The sequence below is a fragment of the Cyprinus carpio genome, chromosome A1 (assembly GCF_018340385.1).
Source record: "Cyprinus carpio isolate SPL01 chromosome A1, ASM1834038v1, whole genome shotgun sequence".
NCBI classification, from domain to species: Eukaryota; Metazoa; Chordata; class Actinopteri; order Cypriniformes; family Cyprinidae; genus Cyprinus; species Cyprinus carpio.
The window spans coordinates 32,033,105-32,054,266 of record NC_056572.1 but is presented as its reverse complement, the minus strand read 5'-3'; the positions used below and the strand labels follow the sequence as shown (position 1 = coordinate 32,054,266).

The window sequence follows — 21,162 nt, the reverse complement described above, 5'->3', positions numbered from 1 at the left end:
TAATAAATACTATATCAAAGACTCTTAAATATCACTGGTGTGCATTGAGTTAAATGTTGTTAATATTTTCCAATAGTACTTATTAGGACCTAAAATAAGTCAAATATAGGTGTAAACTTCTTCATTTCTTCACCCAAGGCACTAAACAATCTTTAACCTATGAATTTCAATAACTCTTCCAAACAATTATTTTAAAACATTTTATAGACAGTGTTTTTCCATTGTTTGTCAGGTACTAATGCTGGAAATTAATGTATTTAAATAATTATTATTCTTAGGGTGCAAAGTTCTCAGATATCTAGCAATTTTTAGTGAAAAAAAAAAAGGTCTGGAAATCTCATTAGAAAAAAAAATGGAAAAAAAAAAAGGTCTGGAAATCTCATTAGAAGCGTGCTTCAGCTGTATAACTTCAGGAGAAAAGAATGTTTCCTGTAAAAAGGGTGGCTGTCCTCCAGAGCAAAGACAGGAAACCGAAACTTACTGCTTATCAACTGCATTTCAACCATAATCTCCAAGACTTGCAAAATATGCAAAATATGTAAAGGGTGAAAATACATAATGACATGCATGACAAACTGTTGTTTGTTTGATCATTTCCTTTTCAAACCAGCTTTTATTACACCATCATCTGCACCATGACGAAAGTCAAGAGCAATTTTGTGCTGCAACACAATGATCAGAGGCCAAGAGAGGGACAACACCAACAGGACAAACAAAAAGAAGACTGACAACCAGCGGTGGTGAAAAAACTTGAGGAATGACAGTCAAAGGAAAGAAAACAATGAAGAAAAAGTTTTACAGTTTGCAAACAAAGAAAATAGAATCTGCAATTATTACAAACAGCAGTAAACCTGTGAATTCACATTGAAACCGCCGTTTTAACGGAACAGGAGGATGATGGGATAGATATACACACATAAAATTTCCATTAGTCTGAAGGACAATGAGCAAACGTTTTGTCTTTGACATGAAGAAAACACAAATGTGTCGTCGCTTCCCATTTCAGACAAAAAATAAAATCAAATAAAAATCTAAATAATTGTGCTGAACCCTCAAACTACATTACCATCACAATTATAACTCTAGCTGTCAGTGTCAGCATAAGAAGAATTGGTATTAATAGTATGAATATTTTACTTCATTATTTGATATATATACACAAATATCCGCAATGGTTTTGCATTGCTGTATTCTTGCTTTATTTTCCCACACGTGTTTAAGTACACTTGAAAATAAAATGTGATTTTTCTTTTTTGTTTCACTTGAATATACAACAAACCCCAAATACGTTACTCTTGATCACACACATACACACACACACACACTGGTTTGAGACTCCCTTGACCTCACGTGCCCATTTGAACACACACGCACACACACACTCGAGCGCCTCAGTTTGTGGACACCGTCCTTCTTTTCACCCCTTTCCACGCGAGCAGGAGCGGACCATAATGCATCTGTGCCCAGGCTGAAGGGGAAACCTCAGCAATGTGGTGTCACATCACAGCGACTTGTCAGTTTGAAACGCTGAAGCTAAACTCGAGCAGTGCAGCTAACATTGAGTCTTTTACGTGGCTCTCCTGCTTAGAGCAGCACAATCCCTTCAGAGCATCGACAGATATGCTGTTCTGGAGGCTATAAACAAACACACTCTGGACAACTGGTTAGTCTTTTTAAGAGATTTTAGCAGGTGTTAGTAAGAAGATCAGAATGATGCTGATGTCCTCCTCATTCCAAGCAGAATGGATTGAGAGGACTGTACAGTAGTGATGGGATTTAAGGGAACAGTTCATGCAAAAATGAAAATGATTTCATTGTTTACTCGCATTCAGGTCATTCAAACCCACATGTCGATTTTTTTTTTTCAATTCATAGGCTGAAAAAAACAAACAAAAAAAAAACAATGACTTAAAGGCACCATAAAAGTAATGCACACAAATTGTGTGTTGTATTTCAAGTAACATGAAAAGACTGAAATTTACATTGTTATTCACTGAAAATCTTTCCTTCTGTTAAAGCTCCGACATTCATTTGGGAGGAAATTGTGTGGTTTGATGGTCATCGACTCGAAAATGCTATTGATTCTTGCATTTTATAATCGTCATGCCAGTTTGAACAAATAAAGAAAACCTTGCATAACACTAGGAGACTTGTAATATAGCATCACAAATGGCTTAGACTACGTTCATGATACATAATGTTTTTTCCCCCTGTAGAACAGGTTATAGGCTGTCCAGGTCCAAAAAGGACCAAAACGATGACCAAAAAGCACAATGAAAGTGATGCATGTGACTTGTGAGTTACATTTAAAGTAATATGATTGCTTGAATTTTACATCATTCACTGACAATCTTCTAAATCTTCCAATGCTCTGAAATCTTATTTGCGAACAGTTTCAAAAAAATATGCAGTTTGATTATCATCGACTCAAAAATGCCAATGGTTCTTGTGCGTCATAACTGCTGTACCAGTTTCAGAAAGAATATACCACCTCAGATCTCATTGACTACTTTCATTATACTTCTTATGCTGTTTTTTCTTCTGTAGAACAGTTTATAGGCTGTCAAGCTCCAAAAGAGACCTAACTAATGGCTTAAAACCACCATAAAAGTGATGCATATGACTTGTTTGTTATATCTGAAGTAATACATTGGCTTAGTGTGAATGAAAATACTGAAATTTACTGATAATCTTCCAATCTGCCAAAGCTCTGATATTTAATTTGATTAGTTTTAAAAAATGGGGCAGTTTGTCTCCAAAAAGAATCATATCGTAACTGGCGTTCAAACAATTGGTGAACTTCTCACAGAAAACTATTGTATAAATTCAGAAGGAACATAGCTCCTCAAATTGCAGAGTACTAAAATGGTACTTTTATCATGCTTTTTAGCGCTTGACGTGTTGTGCACTAACATATTTGTTTTGCAAAAGAAATGTGGCGAGTAAGCAATGACAGATCTTTCATATTTGTGCAAACCTTTCCTTTAAAATCCACAAACCAAGGCGACCTCTTAAACTTCATCTCTCACACAAACACGCTCAATGAAAAGGAGGAGCACTACATCGCTTCTCTGAACTCATTCACACAGACACACACACACACACACACGAGCAAACAGGCCTTCATATCCCCCGGATATTTAAGGATGTGACGTCCACAGCTTGAGGAAGACGTGTGGAGCGGGAAAGGATATGTTTTCCTAACGCTAGCGTTTACTGAATGGTGAACCCTATATTTCAATAATCCCGTGATCACGAGGAGAACAGAGACACACAGTGGATGGTGGTGTCCATTTCGGTGTCCCTTACTGTCCACTGAGTAGAGCACGGCTGGCGAAAGAGAGGACACGCATCTCGATATACTACGATACGGGAAAAGAGAAGGAGCAGCTGACTGAGCTTTCATTAGTTTGTTATCTTCCTGGAAACGGACAGTGAGGGCATCGTAGGGGATGTGTGTGACGGATCAGAAGATATCCGGGCAGGAGTCCCAGTTGCCCTGCTCCTTAGCCTCCCAGTATCCTCCTCTGTAGATGTGCGTGGGCTCTCGTGTCATCGGGTCGACCTGCCGCTCGAACCACATGGGCTTGTAGTTGTCATGGTGAACACCTGATGAACAAAATGAACACGTACACACAAAAGCAAACAAACAGTCACTTGATTAGAGAACAGAACATATATGAGGGTGCTAGTAACTCAATAGAGCACTGTTCTACAAAGCTATTAGAAACTATTTCAAATACAGCGTGGAGCTTACAAAAACCAAAGCTGACTAAACTATTACATCTATACTTAATCATCTACATCTCACTTTCTATATTCACACAACAGGCTGATACACAGCAGCTAAGAGAGGCACATGGTCAACTCGGGAAGAAGAATAATAATGCAAAAAAAGGAAAAAATAATGGTAAAGTATAGAGGTGGGCGGCATGACCAGCATTTTATATCACGGTCCAAGATACAACTTTATATTACAGTAATGGGAGTATAAATAACAGAGCAGTTATTTTTGCTGGAAATTTACTTATATAATATATAATAATATATAATTCTCATTTCTGCACAAACCCATGAATAAAATATATGAAACATACTTTAGCACATTTGATTATGGACTGGAAAAATAAATCTACACAATTATGTAAAAACATAATTTGCATGTAATATTTGCATATAACCTATTTCACATTCACTGAATTGTCTAGGATAGAGTGTAATCATTTGGATTCGAGAATGGTTTATAATTGGTGTAAAAAAGCAATATGCCATTCCAAAAAATTATTTATTCTATATTAAATCCATGTAGTCTATCTAGATAGTCTATATATTAGATATTAATAAAAAAAATGTTTACAGTGACCTTGTTACACATTACGTGTACTATAGTAATAACAATAAATTATTCATGATTACATGCAACTAACATGAAACCAATCTCTCATCCTAACCCTAACCATATAATAAATACATGCAGTTAATTAATATAATTTGCTACTTAAATGTATAATTACACTGTAAAAAATACATTCATAAAACAAACTAAAACATAAAAAGCTACTTACATATTTATTTATTTATGCATTTAGCAGACGCTTTTATCCAAAGCGACTTACAGTGCATTCAGGCTATCAATTTTTACCTATCATGTGTTCCCGGGGATCGAAACACCAACCTAACTATACATAACATCAATTCTAATATTTTACTCAAATATACATTTTTAATATTAAATAATTAAAAAATAACATATTAATAATATATAACACAAATATTAATATTTTTTATTTTTTTCATATATATTTTTTTAATTATATATTTCATTTATTTTAATATTTTATTTTATGAGCCAAAGGACATTTCTTTTTAAATATTAAATTATATTTTATTAAAGCACAGGTGTGCAAAATCAAGTGTGCAAAAATCTTACATGTTCACACTCAATGTGAGTAGCATGTCAATTGTTAAACTACAGTTTTCTGCTTGATCATACCACCTAGCTCTATCAGATGTGAGAAATGGAGGGGCTTTGGGTGGATGTTACTTGCTTTTGACCGGAGCTCCATAAGGACCCTCCACTAGAGCGACATAGAGCAGATAACGAGACAGTGAGGGTCTCATCCATCAGCTCACAAATGCACAAAGTTTCAGTGGAAGTGTATGATAGTATGTAGTTTTCTGTGATAATCAATGCATACGCTGTATGTGTTTGCAATAGTTAAGAGAGTTATATTATAACTACATTAACATGAATTGTGGATCTTGTGCTTGTAAGCAAAAAAGTATAATGTATAATATGACCCCATTAAGCTGTAAAAATGTAGCTTTAACAACTGTTTCCACTCTTACAATTACATAATTCCACTTCATTACGAACACTGGTTTTGTATGCGTCTCTGTGTGACGTGAGCGAGAGTGTGGTACTTGCTTGAGTATGCCGGTGGGTGTGAGCCGTGCAGTGTTTCAGCTGCAGAAGCACACAGATGAAGATGGAGGGGAGCAGGCAAAGATAAGAGGAGTGAGAGAGATGTTAGCATGCATGGGAGGAGTGAACTGAAGAAATGAAAGTCTACACTGACTGTAGACTCGGTATTTAATATTGTCCTACAGTTTATGCATTTACACTGCCCACTAGTGGAAGACAAATACACACACAGGCATCTAATTTAAAATGCATGATGCAAGGATTAATTCAAATAAGAATAAGAAAGTCTAATAATCTGCTGGTGTCTATTAAACAGTGTTGAATTCTTGACTCTAACAATTACGTTAATATTGATGATGTGAACGCAGCAAAATACAATCAGAAAAGAAACCTTCAGGGGTGAAATCGAACTACACTAAACTACACTATGCAGCTATAGGCCGTGTTGATTCTGCTACTTGCTTGATAGTGAAAGATCGGAAGAAGTTTCATCTGTGTCAGCTGATGGAGAGACAGACAGATGGAAAGTGAAGATGATTGGATGATAAATGTGAGAAACAGAGTGATTAGGAGAGAGGGATGGGATGGTACTTGCTTTTGTAAGTGGTCTCAGAGGGCTCACTGGCAATCTCGACTTCTTCGGCTGATCAGAGTTGAGAGACGAGCGGCCAAAAATTAAAAAGGGGGATGCAAATTTAGACAAAAACAAAAAAAGAAAGAATACAATGAGTGGATGGCATAATGAAGGCGGGGAAAGTGATCCTGGATATTAAAGGGACAGTTCACCCCAAAATAAAAATCCTGTCAACATTTCCTCACCCTTATTTCATTCTAAACCTCAATAATGACTCTTTCTTGCATACGTAGATTATATACACACCAAAGTATTACAAAACTGGTGTACTACTACTTTTATGGTACTTGATTGTCATTTTGGAGCCAGTTTATTAGCATCATCTAAAACTATTAAAAACATGCATATTAACTGAAATAAAATAAATGTTAACTTAAATAAAACAAAACAAAAGCAAAAAAACTAAATGGAAAAAAAAACCTGACAAAAACTGAAACTTTAAAATTAAAAATTAAACTTAAAAACCAGACTTACTACTCTGAAAAAAAAATACTATAATTAAAAAAATAAAAAAAAAAAAATAATAATTAAATATTACAAAAATAAAAATAACCTTTCACAAATTTTTCAATTACAATAATCACCCAACAAAAATCCACTGAAAAAACTCAACACGCAAGAAAATTCCTAGATTTGGAAGAAAATGACAAAATGTTCATATATAGTATAACCTAAACCTCAAACAAAAAACAAATAATAAATATTACACATTCTTCATTTTTGATATTTTTGTGAGATGGGAGAAAATGCAGAAGACGACGATTAAACAGAGAAAAGAAAAGGAAGTAGAACAGGAGTACTTGCTTTTAAGTGGCGAGTCAGATATGGAGTCCTCAATGAGAGCTGAGGGAAAGACAGAGACAGACAGAGGGGAGTGAACGAGAGGCGCCGAGAAGGCGGAGGAAACGAGGAGAGATGAGCTGAATGACAAATAAAAGGAAACTTTACCCCCATCCGCTGGCTCCTTACCCTCTTCTGCAGGGTTGGCGGAGCGGTTGGCCTCTCGCTCCCTCTCTCGGCGGACGGTGCGCTGCTTCTCCTCCAGTCTTTGTTTCTCTGCGTTGGCCTCCTCCCAGCGGCCCTGCTCCATCAGACGCTGATCCGGCCGCCTCCTGCTATCTGTGGGAGCAACGCCCTCCTCCGGCTCGTTCAATGTCAACGCCAGGGTCGAGAAGTAGTACATGTTTTCAGCGCCTTCCCTACAAAGCACAGAGAGAGAAAGGGCAGGAAATTATGGAGAGATTGAGAAATTCCAGTTCAAATTCTCACTTGAGCACCACAACACGATGTGCCAGAGAACATTCACTAAATACTGAGCCACGGCTCCAACGCCTCACGAATAATAATTAGATAATGGCTTCTTAAACCTTCCTTGGAAGTCTTGTCATGAATTCTAATTAATATTATTTAATTAAAGGAATATTGCAGGTTCAGTACAAGTTAAATTGACAGGATTTGTGGCATAACGTTGATAACCAAAAAAACAACAACTTTTGAGTCATTCCTTGTTTTCTTGAAAAAAGCAAAACAACTGAGGTTACAGTGAAACACAATGGAAATGTGTGAGACCAATTTTTGTAGAATTTTAAAGCAAAAATGGGAAGCCTATAAGTTTAGAATGTTTCACCAGAAAGTTGAGTATACAATAATAATAATAATAATAATAATAATAATAATAAATGTAAATAAATATAAAAAGAAATATAACTTGCAATAATACTATTGTAAAAGAGCAGTATAATAATAATATTAAAAATAATAATAATAATAATAAATTAATCAGACAGAACAACAGTAAAATTCCACTCCTAATATTTACGTCTGTCTTAATATCTTTGCTTTTGAATGACACAAAATTAAAAGGAGAGCTCAAAACAGAACTATAAATTATTTTTGTATACATGTTAAATATACTTGAAAACGCAGGATTTTTTCTCTCTCAGATCATCAAACTATTTAGGTTGGAAAATACGTAAACCTGTATAAACACTACTACAACTTGTGTGTTTTTTTTTTTTTTTTTACATTTTTATAGTCACTTAGGGTTTTAGGTTCATGATGTTATGTTGTTATTACAACAAAGTAATCAAATTGGATGTAAAACATTTTTTTTTCTAAAATACAGTTTTTTTTGTGGCTGTATGATTTAAACAATGAGCACTGTAACATTTACAGAGTGGCCATTCACTTCCATTGTTACTGCTACTGTTCTTTTTGGATTTTTTAAAGAAATTGAGGGACAAATGCTGTTGACTGAGCTTGAACTTGGGAAATATTGTACGCATCAGGGGATATCTTACGGCAGCGGAGTCTTCCTCCACAGCTCTTTGGCTTTGAGCGTCTGATAGACGGTTTTCTGTCGCCCGTCTGCGCCGTTCTCGCCCCCTCTGCTGCTCTGCATCACACGAGAGCATTCCATCTTCTCGTCCCACGTCCCAGACAGAACATAGTGCGCTTTCCCATCTTTATCCGTCACCACCCCCGTGACCTACAGAGAGAGGCGTTGCACAAGAAGGAAGTGAAAGCAGACATAAATTACAGAATGGGCAAAAAGAACATGAAAAGCTGCAAAGGGTGACGGATAAAAGGGGAAAAAAACTGACACGTCTGCATTCTGGAAGAAAGAAGTCAGTGGAACAGCTGCTGACTCACCTTTCTGGCCACGTCTCGGGAGAAGTAGCTGTACGGGGCGAATTTGAGATGACAGCGGTCGCCTGTTCTGTGATTCACAACGTCTATTTCTCCTGACTGAATCCAGAGAGAGACACACCAATATCACTTATGAAAAATAAAATGAAATGCCACAATACAGATATTTAAACAATTTAAGGGCTACATCTGTATAATGCAAATGTAATTTGCAAAACCAGGAAAAATTTAATGCACATAAAACTGGTTGACAATCATGTTATATACATGATATAAGTCATAAGTGACATGTACCAAAAATTGTTGAAATGAGCACAATTTTTACACATTGTTTACAAAATAACAAATAAAAGAGGAATTACTGTAGCATTAGCCACTGACAAGTCAATCAGTTCATTTTCTATCAGACACTCTGAGGCCGATTATATGAAAATATGTCTAAACAAGTAGCGTGCATTCCGACCTGATCTATCCAGAGTTTCCCAACAATGATATTGTGCACTGTGGTTGTGACTTTCTTCCAGGTGTAGTGATTGTTACTCTTCTCAAAGATACAATGAATAGAACCTGGAGCAAACAAACAAGCAATTCAAAAAGAACTTGAAAACTCTTGCTTAAAAACATAAATGTAAGCATATGACATTTAAATATCCATCTTTTATTATGAATATACTAATATATTAAAGCAGGAATTCCAACCATATATTTTAATTTAAAACTTAAAAAAGTATTTAATATAAATGCCCCCCAGAGATTTTAATTTAATACTTAAAAAATTTAACAACACATTTACAGTTCTCTGATGTTGGTTAATAGTTACATGACATCAATAAAACAAATTTGTATTTAATATCTAATTTTTTAGTATTTTAAATTTAAAGCTTTTATTTTGAAATAATGTATATATTTCAAATTTTTACATTTTTATGATTTAATTAATTATTAGCTTATCATCAAATCACTAAACCTAGTTTGGACAGCCATTTAAATTGCCATATCAAAAAAGTATTTGGATATTTAAGTCACAATTAAAAATGTCCAAATGTTGTTGCGTTAAATAAAATATCAAATCATATGGTATCTATTTTAAATACAGGACTGGCCTACTCACAGGCAAAACATTTAGTTTCAGTTATTAGTTTAAGCTGTTACTGTTGAAACTGCTACTGTTAAAAATAAAAACCAACAGTATTGAGATACTCTGCGGTTGTGACATGTTAGTTGAACATGTTCATAGTTAATGAAAGTGTCCAAAAACTGTTTTTTATTTTTTGCATTACACTTCCTGTTTTATATGTTGTTTTTAAGAAAAGGAACTAATGAGAAAAACTCTTCCCTGAATGAAAGCTGCATGTTATTTTGAAACTTGAACATTGTGATGAGGCTCAAAGTAGGATAAATAGTTACCCAGGGGCATGATGGAGAGATATTTTCCCCTGAACTTGCTGGCCAGGGCGATCTCCTGTCTCAGGGTCCAGCCTCGCTCGGAGATCGCGTGATGGGCCGCAGCCGGAGGGTGATGGCTTACCTGAAGACAGAGACGGGAAGAAGAACAGATTAATATCAAACACAACTCATGTATCTCAGGATAAACAAAAGCTCACCTGCTCACAGAGGGACCTGTAGCCGCTCTCCTGCACGCGGTCCAGCTCAAATGTCTCGCCCAGCAGAGGGTTGAAGGGTTTGCCCGTGCGGTGAACTGTAGTGGAGTAAGAGGACACGGTGAAAGCTGCCACGTAGCACATCTGCTCCAGAGAGCTTTGGCACTTGGCGCCCCGGTCCAGCAGCTCGTAGTACTCCAGATCCTCGGAGAGACGCTGCAGCATAGACAAGGGCTCGTTGAAGTTGACCTGTGAAAAGAAAGGACGCGTTGAAAGCAAATGAATCTGGGCTGTTTGGGATTCTTGTAAAGATACGGATAGGCCTACAGGCATAGGGATTTTGGAGAGTTCTTTTCCGATACAGTTCTTCATGATGCTCCATAGATTGAGAGAGTAATTTGGTTTATCTGGGATTCGGCTCCGCCTCTTTCTCACAGGCACTACTTCCTGGGACTGTGGAGATTCGGGATTGGATGCTAGAGACTGCTCGTCTAGCTGTGAAAGATAAAAAAAAAAATGGTGTTTAAACATGAACTTCATTCACCAATATGGGCTTTTTTTTATATTTAAATGGTGATCAAATCTTTGGAATAATTACGATTTTTTATGTTTTTGAAAATCATCTCTTATGCTCATCAAGGATACATTTATTTGATCAAAAAAATAAGTAAAAACAGCAATATTGTGAAATATCATCTATTTTAATATATAGCAAAATTTAATTTATTGCTGAGATGCAAAGCTGAATTTTCAGCATCATTACTGAAGTCTTCAGTGTCACATGATCCTTCAGAAATCAGTCTAATATGCTGATTTGCTGCTCAAGAAATATTTAAAAATCATGTTTATGAATTGTAATAATATTTCACAACATTGCTGTTTTTACTATAGTCTTGGTGAGCTTAAGAGACTTCTGTCAAAAACATAAAAAAAATCAATTATTCTGCCAGTGTACATAAACGCCTTACCGACGTCGTCCCGTCATCCATTCCCAGCTCGCTACTGATTCCGCTAACATTGCTGCCGGATCTCCTGAGAGAAATGGAAAGAGCGTATGAGAGAGCCAGAGAGTGAGAGAGAGGAGGAAGGGGAAGGGAAGGCAGAGGATACACACACTTAGGTCCAGTAACACTCATATCAGAAGAGACTGAAGGGACAGAGAGTGATGTGAGTAAACGACAGGGGCGAGGCAGTAAATACAGACCTGTGATATTTGGGGTCTGCTGGTACAGTGATAAACTCTTGAACGTCCTCGCATGCGTCAAAGAATTCATTTTCTTCGTCCTCGTCACTGACGTCGCCCTTTCCTGGAACTGGGCCTACAGGAAAAAGAAAAAAGGAAGTATACTTTATATACAGGAAATCAACTTGTCATATTCAAATGTACGACAATAGTTTTTAAACACAGAGGAATTGGCTGACAATTTGAAAAATAAGGAACACTTTGAATATTGCAAACGTTTCACTGCAACTTTTTAATTGGCCGATATGTTTATTAAAGAATAAAAAGTATTTTATATCAGTTCAAACTGTACAATTCAAACTGCAAATTTAAATTGATTCAAAAATCTGATTTAATGACTAATTTGCATTACCACATTTTTTTTAAAACAATTTAGTAATTAAAAGTTTGTGAAATACACTACCATAATGTATCAAATTGATACTTTTTGAAAGAAAGAAATACTTTTATTAAGCAGGCATGCATTAAATTGATCAAAAGTGTCATAAGTATACTGTTATAAAATATTTCTATTTCAAATAAATTATGTTCTTTTAAACCTTTTTTACATCAAAGAAAAAAAAATCATCACAAAAAGCTCCAACCAAAATATGAAGCAGCACAACTAATAATAATTGCTTCTTATGCAACCAAATCAGTATATTAGAATGATTTCTGAAGTATCATGTGACACAGAAGACTGCACTAATGATGTTGAAAATACAGCTTTGCATCACAGGAAGAAATTACATTTTACAATATAATAACATAGAAAACATTCATTTTAAATTGTAATAATATTTTACAATATTACTGTTTTTATTGTATTTTTGATCAAATAAATGCAGCCCTGGTGAGCAGAAGAAACATCCAAGAGAGAAGAAGTGACTTCCAAATGGTTGTGTGTATTTAGATACATATTGATGTTTATTACCATGTAGTGCTATATTTGTATAACAAAATGGAAAAGATGAAATCTTATTCTCAATTGCTTTATTTAGTGAAAATTGTGTGCTGTGATTAAAAACTGATTTGTAAAACAATTCTGACAGATTCATTGAAAACAATTCGCTTAAAAAAGTCATTAATTGGGGAGTCAGATACCACTAGTTGTCTTTTCATTGTTATGTGCGTAACTACAATGCATTAGAAATCTGTTTTTATATATTAGTCTCTATATAATTTTGCGGCACCCAGTCTTTCTGTGCCAGCCGTACTTTACCTTTGCTGTCTATGGCAGGGTTGCTCTGGGATGAAGGCAGTACGGTCGCTCCTCTGAAGGCTCTCTCCAGATGGTTGTGTTGTTTGGCGAGCTGCTCCAGTGTCTCCTCCAGTCGCACTCTCTGCTCTCTCTCGGCCTGCAGGGCTTTCTGCCAGCGCTTACTGTGAGCCTGAGCCAACGCCAGGAAGTCCCGGCAGGCCTGGGTATCAGATTATTAAAGAATCGTTAACAATACATTTAACTGTGGTTTCTGTGTGCTAAACAGACAACCACAAGTCAACGAGGCAATGAGTTGCTTTTTCCCTTAAAGCAAATATATTGCTCGGAGGTCTTACGTTGATCATGGCGTTGGAGGTGATGCGGAAGAGAGTGGCTCGCTCCGTCACCTGCCGAATCTTTTCACTCGTTTCTCCTCCCAGCCGAACTCCCTCCAGCTCAGACAAGGACCTGAAAGAAGGTATAAGAAACTACTTCATACGAGCAGAAACTGAGTTGAAAACCAAAGGTTTGACATCCCGTGGTAACTAGGATTTACACAAGCTTCAGTCTGGATCCAGCCCTTACAAAGACCTGAGATGACCAAACATCTGTGAAGGGATGATGCAAACCCCTCAGAGGACCTCAGATGATGCCAACCCTGAAACAACATAAACTACCAAATTTTGCTACAGGTTTGATTGCAACATATAATCATTGCTGTTATTAGTGTTCATCGTCTGTTTGATTACGTCATTAACAGAATTTTTCAATACATTTCTGCCATCAACTGATGTACACTAATATGTACATCAATTTGAAATAGTCACCACTGACAAGCTACTACTAAATATATTGCAGAAACGTAATTTTCTGTAAAGCTGCTTTGCGCTATACATATAAACTTGAATTGAATTGAATTTTAGACATACTTTTAGTATTAATTAGTATTTAGTATTAATGTTTTCCACATTTAAGAATAACAGTAAAGTCTTAAAGGGTTCATTGGATGCTACATGCACTTTTACAAGTTGTTTGAATTGAAATGTGTGTTGGCAGTGTGTGTACACAACCACCCTTTTTTTTATCTCATTAAATTATTTCCCCTTTCTCAAATCGAGCCGATCTCAGATGCCTGTCTGTGTGACGTCACACCGACAGGCCCCTCCCATGATAGTTTGATTGACAGTAGCATTTCAGCGCAGACTGGACATGCGTCTATGTTCGCGCAAATCATTCGTGATCCAGCTTCACCTCCAAAAGAAATGAGTTTTTTAATGAATCTTTGTACATCGCCTTTACTAATAATGTGCTAATTAGCAAGTTTCAGGAAACTTGTAAACAGTAAACATTCCCTCAGAGAGCGGCTTGAAGAGAGGGGCGGGGTCAGCAGAGCTCATTAACATTTAAAGGGAAATGCTACAAAAGAGCTGTTTTTGTCAGGGTAAAAAGGGTGTTGTTTTATACTACCACTGAGAAATTTCAACCAAACTATGTTACTGACTTTTCATTAATACCCTAAAGAATCATATCAACTTGTGGAAAATGGGCATCCGATGACCCCTTTAAAAACTACGAAAAAAAACTGTGTATGTGTAGATAGATAGATAGATAGATAGATAGATATATAGATAGATAGATAGATAGATAGATAGATAGAGTATATATACACACATGTATTGTTGTTCACAGACTACAGAAAAAAAAAATCTATTTTGTTTACTGAAATAATGCTAAAATACAAATATAAATATGTTAAAAAATATAAATATTAGAAGAAAAACAACAAATAAATATTTAAAAACTAGAAATGCTGCCTTGGGAACTAGAAAAATTGCTAAAACTAAACCTGAAATAAAATTAATAGCTAAATAGAAAAAAAAAAAAAAAAAAAAAAAAAAAATTACTAAAACTAGAATTAAAATGAAATGCAAAAACATAACAAAAAAAAAAGCTAAATCAAAATATTTACAATATAAATAATATCTAAATATAATTATTTTAATTATAGATTTTAATAGCATAATAATCATTTGTGAATAATATATAAACATTAAAATAATACAAAAATACATTGAGATATATATTCATATTATATAAAATGCTATTAATGTCATGGAAGAATCATTAATTTAATGAGACAAGTGCATTTAATAAAGTAAGAAATGCTATTAATGTCATGAGAGCAATACATTTAGTCAAGTGTGTCTGTTAGAGAAAGGTGGACTGACCGCTGAAGTGCAGAGCCGTGTTTGGCGATGAGGTCGTTGCAGGTGCTGAGATCCTCCACCTTGCTGTTCAGCGTCCTGAGGGTGGACTGCACCTCTGAGTTGCGTGAGCCTGCCCCCTGACTTGCCGCAGGAGAAGTGGAGTCATCCCCGGAGTCATCTGCAGGAAAAAAGAGGAACGAAAACTGTGAAACAGAAACTCCAAAGTGTGCATTTTTGTGCTATTCTCAAATGTGGTTTCCTTTCCAACTGACCCGACTCGGCCTGCATGCGGGAAGCTTTGGCTTTGGCCAGCTCCAGCGCGGTGATCCACCGCTGCCGCTCCACCTCTGAGCTGGCCTTCAGGTGATACGTCTGCGTGCCGCCATTAGAGATGACGAAATTGCATGAGTCTTCCACTGTGATATTGGCTGTGGCCAGGTTTATAGTGCCCCGACATGTGTGTCCCATCTCCGCCTGGGACCTGGAAGAGCAAAGGGAAGTGAGATAAGATGATGTGTTTAAGATAAAACACTTTACTTAGTCATAGTTATATCCTCTTTTAGATTTAAACAGGGTTTATCATCACTAAACGGGTGGCCAGAACAGGACGTGATGTGTTTCAGATTTCATAATGTTAGTCAAAGTCTGGTTCTGTGAAGCTAGAGGACCATTCATGAGGCTCTCTTTAAACTCTGAGAGTAAACTCTGAACAAAAGCCCCCCGACAGCTGTTTTTCGGCATCTGATGCAATATTCATGAAGTAGCACTGAAAGCCAGGCATTCGAGAAATGCCTTCGGGTAGAGTTTCTTTCACTCTTGAGCATTTATGTGACAGAAGATACGACGTGTTACTGCTGCTATCATAGGATCTGGTATCAGATTAGAAAAGAGCCTCATGTTTATGATCTTAGCAGATACACAGAAAAATATTTACCTCAATGAACATTTCTGAGCCATGAATCAAACCAACCATCTCCAAGATGAATTGATCAAATGACAAACAACAGTAAACAACATAAAGCTACAGACTGCAAGACTCTGATTGCAAATACAAAGTGCAACATAATAAAAACCTATTGCAAAATATTCAATAAACTCAATACATATTCATAAAGAGGCAAGTTGTTGGAGAAAGCATGGGGAAGAAACATCATTCACAAACTTTATGAAAGCTGAAATCTGACTTGTGGCTCATATAGAAGCAGTTATCATTTCTTAACTTCAGCTCTTATGGCTAAAGGTCTGTATCTAGCAGAGTTTTTATTGTTAACTAAGATTAAATCAATTAAAAATAATTTTCGTTAAATACTTCACTATACACAATAATTCTAAAGTCACAAATAATATACTCAAGATTTACTGGTTTTTATATGATTCTTTGACTATTTTGTAGTGTGGGTTTGGTGAAGTGTACTAAAAACTAAAAATTTTCACAGTCTTCCAAATTGACCCACAACCTAATCGAAATTCATTCATTCATCACACGAGTCAAGTTTTAGTGTTGTACTGAAAACTACTACTTCTCACCCGATTCCTGATGGTTTTAGAGGACAATTACTCCTAGTCTTCCCATGTCGTTTCAAAGAATAGTACAATGGCTAGCGCAACAAGTATAAACGCACTGCACGCACACAAGTGCAATCAGCGGAGGCTCGCGAAGCGGAGCCAGGCAAAAGTATAAACAAGGCAGTCGCACACTGAACGAGAAGCGCTGCAACGTGCCTAGGACAACTCCCAGTTATTATCACAACCCGGTCATGTCACATTCAGTTCAAGAAGACAGCAGTCCAAAACTTGAATTCTGTACTCGGGAGTACCAACGTAATTCGGACAGTGGACAGAAACATCAGACAGAAAATCTAATCAAATAAATACTATAACAGTAAATAAATAATAGTAAAATAATACTGTTGTATTTTATAAAATCGAGCAGTAAAACTGTCAGAGGTTCATATGTAAAGAGCACCAAATATATCAAATATAAACAAAGTTTTCATCTCCACCTGTAATCTACCAACACTGATGAATCACCAGTTCCAGGAATTTTTTTATACTCTGCAGGAAAAAATGAGGCAAGACCAGTTTGGATGGGCTATGACATGGCACAAGACCGATGCCAGGCGATTTAACAGAGGCACAACAGTCCTGAGCCTGCAACCAGTGAAACTGTGAAATCTCTTACTCGCCCTCTACATTTCGTGATGAATTTTTCACACACACAATGAGAGCGATGAGAAACCAGTGAAGTCTGCCTGCAGGAGCAGAGGAAGTGCTGAAATCAAGTCTTAAGTCGAGCGTGTGATCCTCCTGAACAGAGATGACCTGTTAAGACAGTCACGTGACCCAAACTCGCTCAGCCAATCATGCGGCGGTGGACAAGACAATGTGCACTTGTGTCTTTTATTTACACTGTAATGCTACAGTGGGGTTTGCCACATCCTGTTTATGATTAATGGATATGGATTTTTAAAAATAATTTCCACAAACAAAAAAAAAAAAATAATTTCATTCATAAAAAAAAAAAAATACACTATAGAAATCACAACCTGATGTTGGAAAACGTGATCAGTGCCTTAAAACTAAATCATCACGGCAATAGCATTACACAGAATAAGTGGGACGTTTCCACTGCATTTTGACAGTTTTGAAGTTATTTTGAGCAAATGTTTTACATTTTTTCACATCACACAACAAATGCAATGCACTACATCAAACTGTGCAATGCACTGGGCTTCTTAGACAAGCATCTGTTATACTGATATCTCAGTTTCAACTTAAATTCAGTATTTAAAAGTTGCATATGTAACAGACTGTATAATAAACATTTAATAAAGTATTTTCTAAAGTATGCCATATGCCTTTAACTTAATTAGACAATCCACCCTCTAAGTAATAATATTTGAGATTTATCAAGAGTTACTACATTAAAATTTAATGCAAAGCCAAATTTGATCAGAATTTCATGTTTTGATTAAAATACACAAAAGTAATTGGCTGGTAAGTGTTTTAAAAGAAGCCTCTTATTCTCACCAAGGCTGCATTTATTTGATTAGAAATACAGTAATATTGTAAAATATTATTCCGATTTAAAACAAATGTTTTCTATTTGAATTCATTTCAAAATGAAATTTATTCCTGCGATGCCAAAGGCCAATTTTCAGCATCATTACTCCAGTGAGTCTTCAGAAATCACTCTAATATGCCGATTTGCTGCTCAAGAAACATTTCTGATTATGATCACTGTTGAAACAGTTGCGCTGCTTCATTTTTTTGTGAGAACTGTGATACAGTTTTTCAGGGTTCTCTGATTAACTGAAAGTTCAGAAGAACAGCATTATACATCTCTTTACTGTCACTTTTGATCATTTTGCATCCTTGCTGAATAAAAGTATTAATTTCTTTCAAAGTCTTACTGCCCCCAAAAATTGGTGGTGTATGCATTTACAAAGTGCAAGTAAGCCTTGTCAAATATTAGTTTATCAAATAATAATCGACCGTATCAGCTAAAAATTAGCTATTTGTGAATTATTTTGGAAATGGGATGTTTCAATGCCACAGACATCATTTTTGGTCATGTTCATCCCGAACTGAATAATGCTCTACAGATCTTTAATTATTTGCTTTGGTGTGGCATCAACACAGTTTTTATTTAATGATGTTTACATTTCATTTCCATATTCAAGAAACAATTACAACATAAGCAAAGTAGTCTAAAAAAAAAAAGCACACACTCTCACTAGCCAACTGTTGAGGCGTTGGACCTTGTTATTTTATTGTATATTTCAACATCAGATGACGAGGGTGGATTTGAAAGAATGTGTTATCCTCTCATCTCAAACTGTTGAGCAAACAGTGAGGATCGCACGAGCAAACAGACACACATGCACGCTCTCACATGCAATATTAATAATTGACAGAGCCCAATGAGATGAATGTGGCTTCACCACCAGATCATCTCCCACTCAAATCTAATTACGTAAAATGGCATCATCTCACAGACCGACAACACCAGAAGGTGTTGAGTTTTTTTTCCCCGTTTACATACGTCCATCCTAGGGTTATCATCATTAACTAAAACTATTAAAACAGTTTTGTTGATTGAAATAAAGCTGAAATAAAATAAAATATGAATATTAGATGAAAACTTTAACTTATTTCAATTAGTGTTCAAAGCAACATTTCAATTTTTCATTTAGTGTAAGTTGACGCACTAAAGTTACTAAATGAAAATTAAATAAATCAAAACTAAAACTGAAATAAAATTAAACATAAATAGTGGTATTTAAAAACAAGTACTAAAACAAATAAAAAATGAACATTACAAAAATTAAAAAATATATATCTAGTAATATTTAAAAATAATAATAATAATAATAATAATTAAGCAATAAAAAATGAAAACGCACATTACAAAATTACAAAAAATTAAATTACATTTAAAATGAAATCTAAAAAATAAAAGCTAATTTAAAATACGATTAAAAACTATAATAGTATATAAATAATACTAAAATAACACTGGTCCATCCAGTCTAATGATTTGAAGTAAGTCGTATGATTTGAGACATCATCAATAAAGCAGAAACCATATAGGAAAGGTTATATGCTTATATGCATAAGTTTGAGGAGTTTGCATGAGTAAAAGCAAAAGTGATGCTTGCCGTACAAAGAATACCAACTTATTTCAGCATCTAAAGCGTAGCACCTGATCAGATATTGGTGAAAGGCCAAAGAACCGCTGACAGCCTCACAAAGGGTTCATGAGGACAACAGACGTTCCTATCAAACTTTGGGAGACCTGTTATCTGACAGAAACAATACCTGACAACTCTCTTTTTCTCCCTAGAGGTACAAACGATTAACAACAACAACAAAAAACACACCACAAACTCACCTGTAGTATGACAGCAAGCCGTTGCTGAGGACGAACCAGCGCCTTTGGTATCCCTTGATGTAATTAGTCCATTTGAAGAGCCAGCCTTTATAGGTGTCCTCAGGGGCCAGGATGGGCACTTTGGGCTCCGACATCACGACGGCCCGTGGCTTCACAGTGTCTGACAGGGGTCTGGGGGTGAACACAAAGGGTTAAACAGTTAGTGGACACCTTTACCTGAGTGATTCACACCTTCATGAGCAAGACTTTCTTGTAAGCCAAGGCTCCTGAAATGTTTACATACACACACAACTTGTGTTGTTCCCCACCTAGAGAGCATTTTGTGGGTTGACAGCTCACTAGGTTTTGAAACACAGCCCAAATCTTCCATTTAAAACACTGAAACGCGTTACATTCAGTGGATATCAAGTCAATGGGCTCGTTTCGCCTACGTGTCACTCTCTGAAACCACCACTTGACATTTACAGACACGAATTAAAACAAAACTCTTCAAACAGCAGCGTTTACGACCGCGATAAATGAAAACAAACACATCTCGGGCTATTTTAAACTTTGTTTAGATTAATGAGGCCTGTATGTACGAGTCATTCACGCACAACTACGAGTCCAAACGACGTTTAACTGACAAAGTTTACTCAAAACGCCATGAGATACGATATAAACACACTTTCTGTTTTATTAAAAATACAGTTTGCTTACACGCATGTGCATAAACGTAAAATGACTTTGACGGCTAATTCAGCTAACGGCTAATAAAACCGACGCGCTATCGCGAGACATGGACGCGGAAAGTCAACAACGCCGATATTTCTGTAAATACAACACTTACGTGATGACAAATCAGCTGTAAGCCTCTCAAATGCGCGTTTATCCCCCAAAAGCCCTTTAATGGTGTCAGCGTGCGGGGAAATGTGTGTCAAACTGAAGCTAACTAGCCTGCGCTAACCTCCAAGCTGTGTAGAATGACAGAAATCCCGAGAATTCGCGCATAACATCAGATGAAACCTCGGGGAAATAACGCAGAGCGACATGACAAGACATGGAAATTTGAAATCCCCGGTGCTGAAATGTTTTAAAGTGTGTTGTGGGTGCCGGTCAGCTCTTACCTAGGCTCTCAATGATCCCCTCTGAAGAAGGAAGTCAGGGACATGAGATCACAGGAGCGAGTTACTCCGCGCACAACTCGCATAAAAGTCACATTATTGCATCTTTCGTCCGTCACACGAAACAGACACCGTGCTGATTCTGAGCAGCACGTGTGCCTGCATCATTAGACTTAACGTTAATCGTTAATCAGATTTTTGTCGAAAATTGTTTTAAAGGGTGTAA

General features: G+C 36.3%; 1 protein-coding gene across 7 annotated transcripts; it reads right to left on the bottom strand.

The window, feature by feature from the left end:
- Nucleotides 1-581: 581 nt before the first annotated feature.
- On the bottom strand, nucleotides 582-20,920 carry LOC109065130 (oxysterol-binding protein 1-like). Of its 7 annotated transcripts, none has more exons than XM_042762656.1 (18): nucleotides 20,780-20,920; nucleotides 19,834-20,004; nucleotides 15,212-15,420; nucleotides 14,961-15,117; nucleotides 13,089-13,200; nucleotides 12,754-12,952; nucleotides 11,514-11,628; nucleotides 11,278-11,341; nucleotides 10,637-10,804; nucleotides 10,313-10,558; nucleotides 10,116-10,236; nucleotides 9,172-9,275; nucleotides 8,712-8,807; nucleotides 8,360-8,547; nucleotides 7,008-7,258; nucleotides 6,864-6,902; nucleotides 6,021-6,068; nucleotides 582-3,609 (listed from the first exon to the last, which is right to left on the bottom strand). In XM_042762656.1, the coding sequence occupies exons 1-18, from the start codon at nucleotides 20,872-20,874 to the stop codon at nucleotides 3,467-3,469; spliced, it is 2,526 nt and encodes an 841-aa protein (XP_042618590.1). In that variant the 5' UTR covers nucleotides 20,875-20,920; the 3' UTR covers nucleotides 582-3,466. The 7 variants fall into 7 exon arrangements, with proteins under 7 accessions (XP_042618590.1, XP_042618597.1, XP_042618614.1 ...); XM_042762663.1 differs by having other exon boundaries at nucleotides 7,029-7,258; XM_042762680.1 differs by lacking the exon at nucleotides 6,021-6,068 and having other exon boundaries at nucleotides 7,029-7,258.
- Between the last annotated feature and the right edge of the window lie 242 nt (nucleotides 20,921-21,162).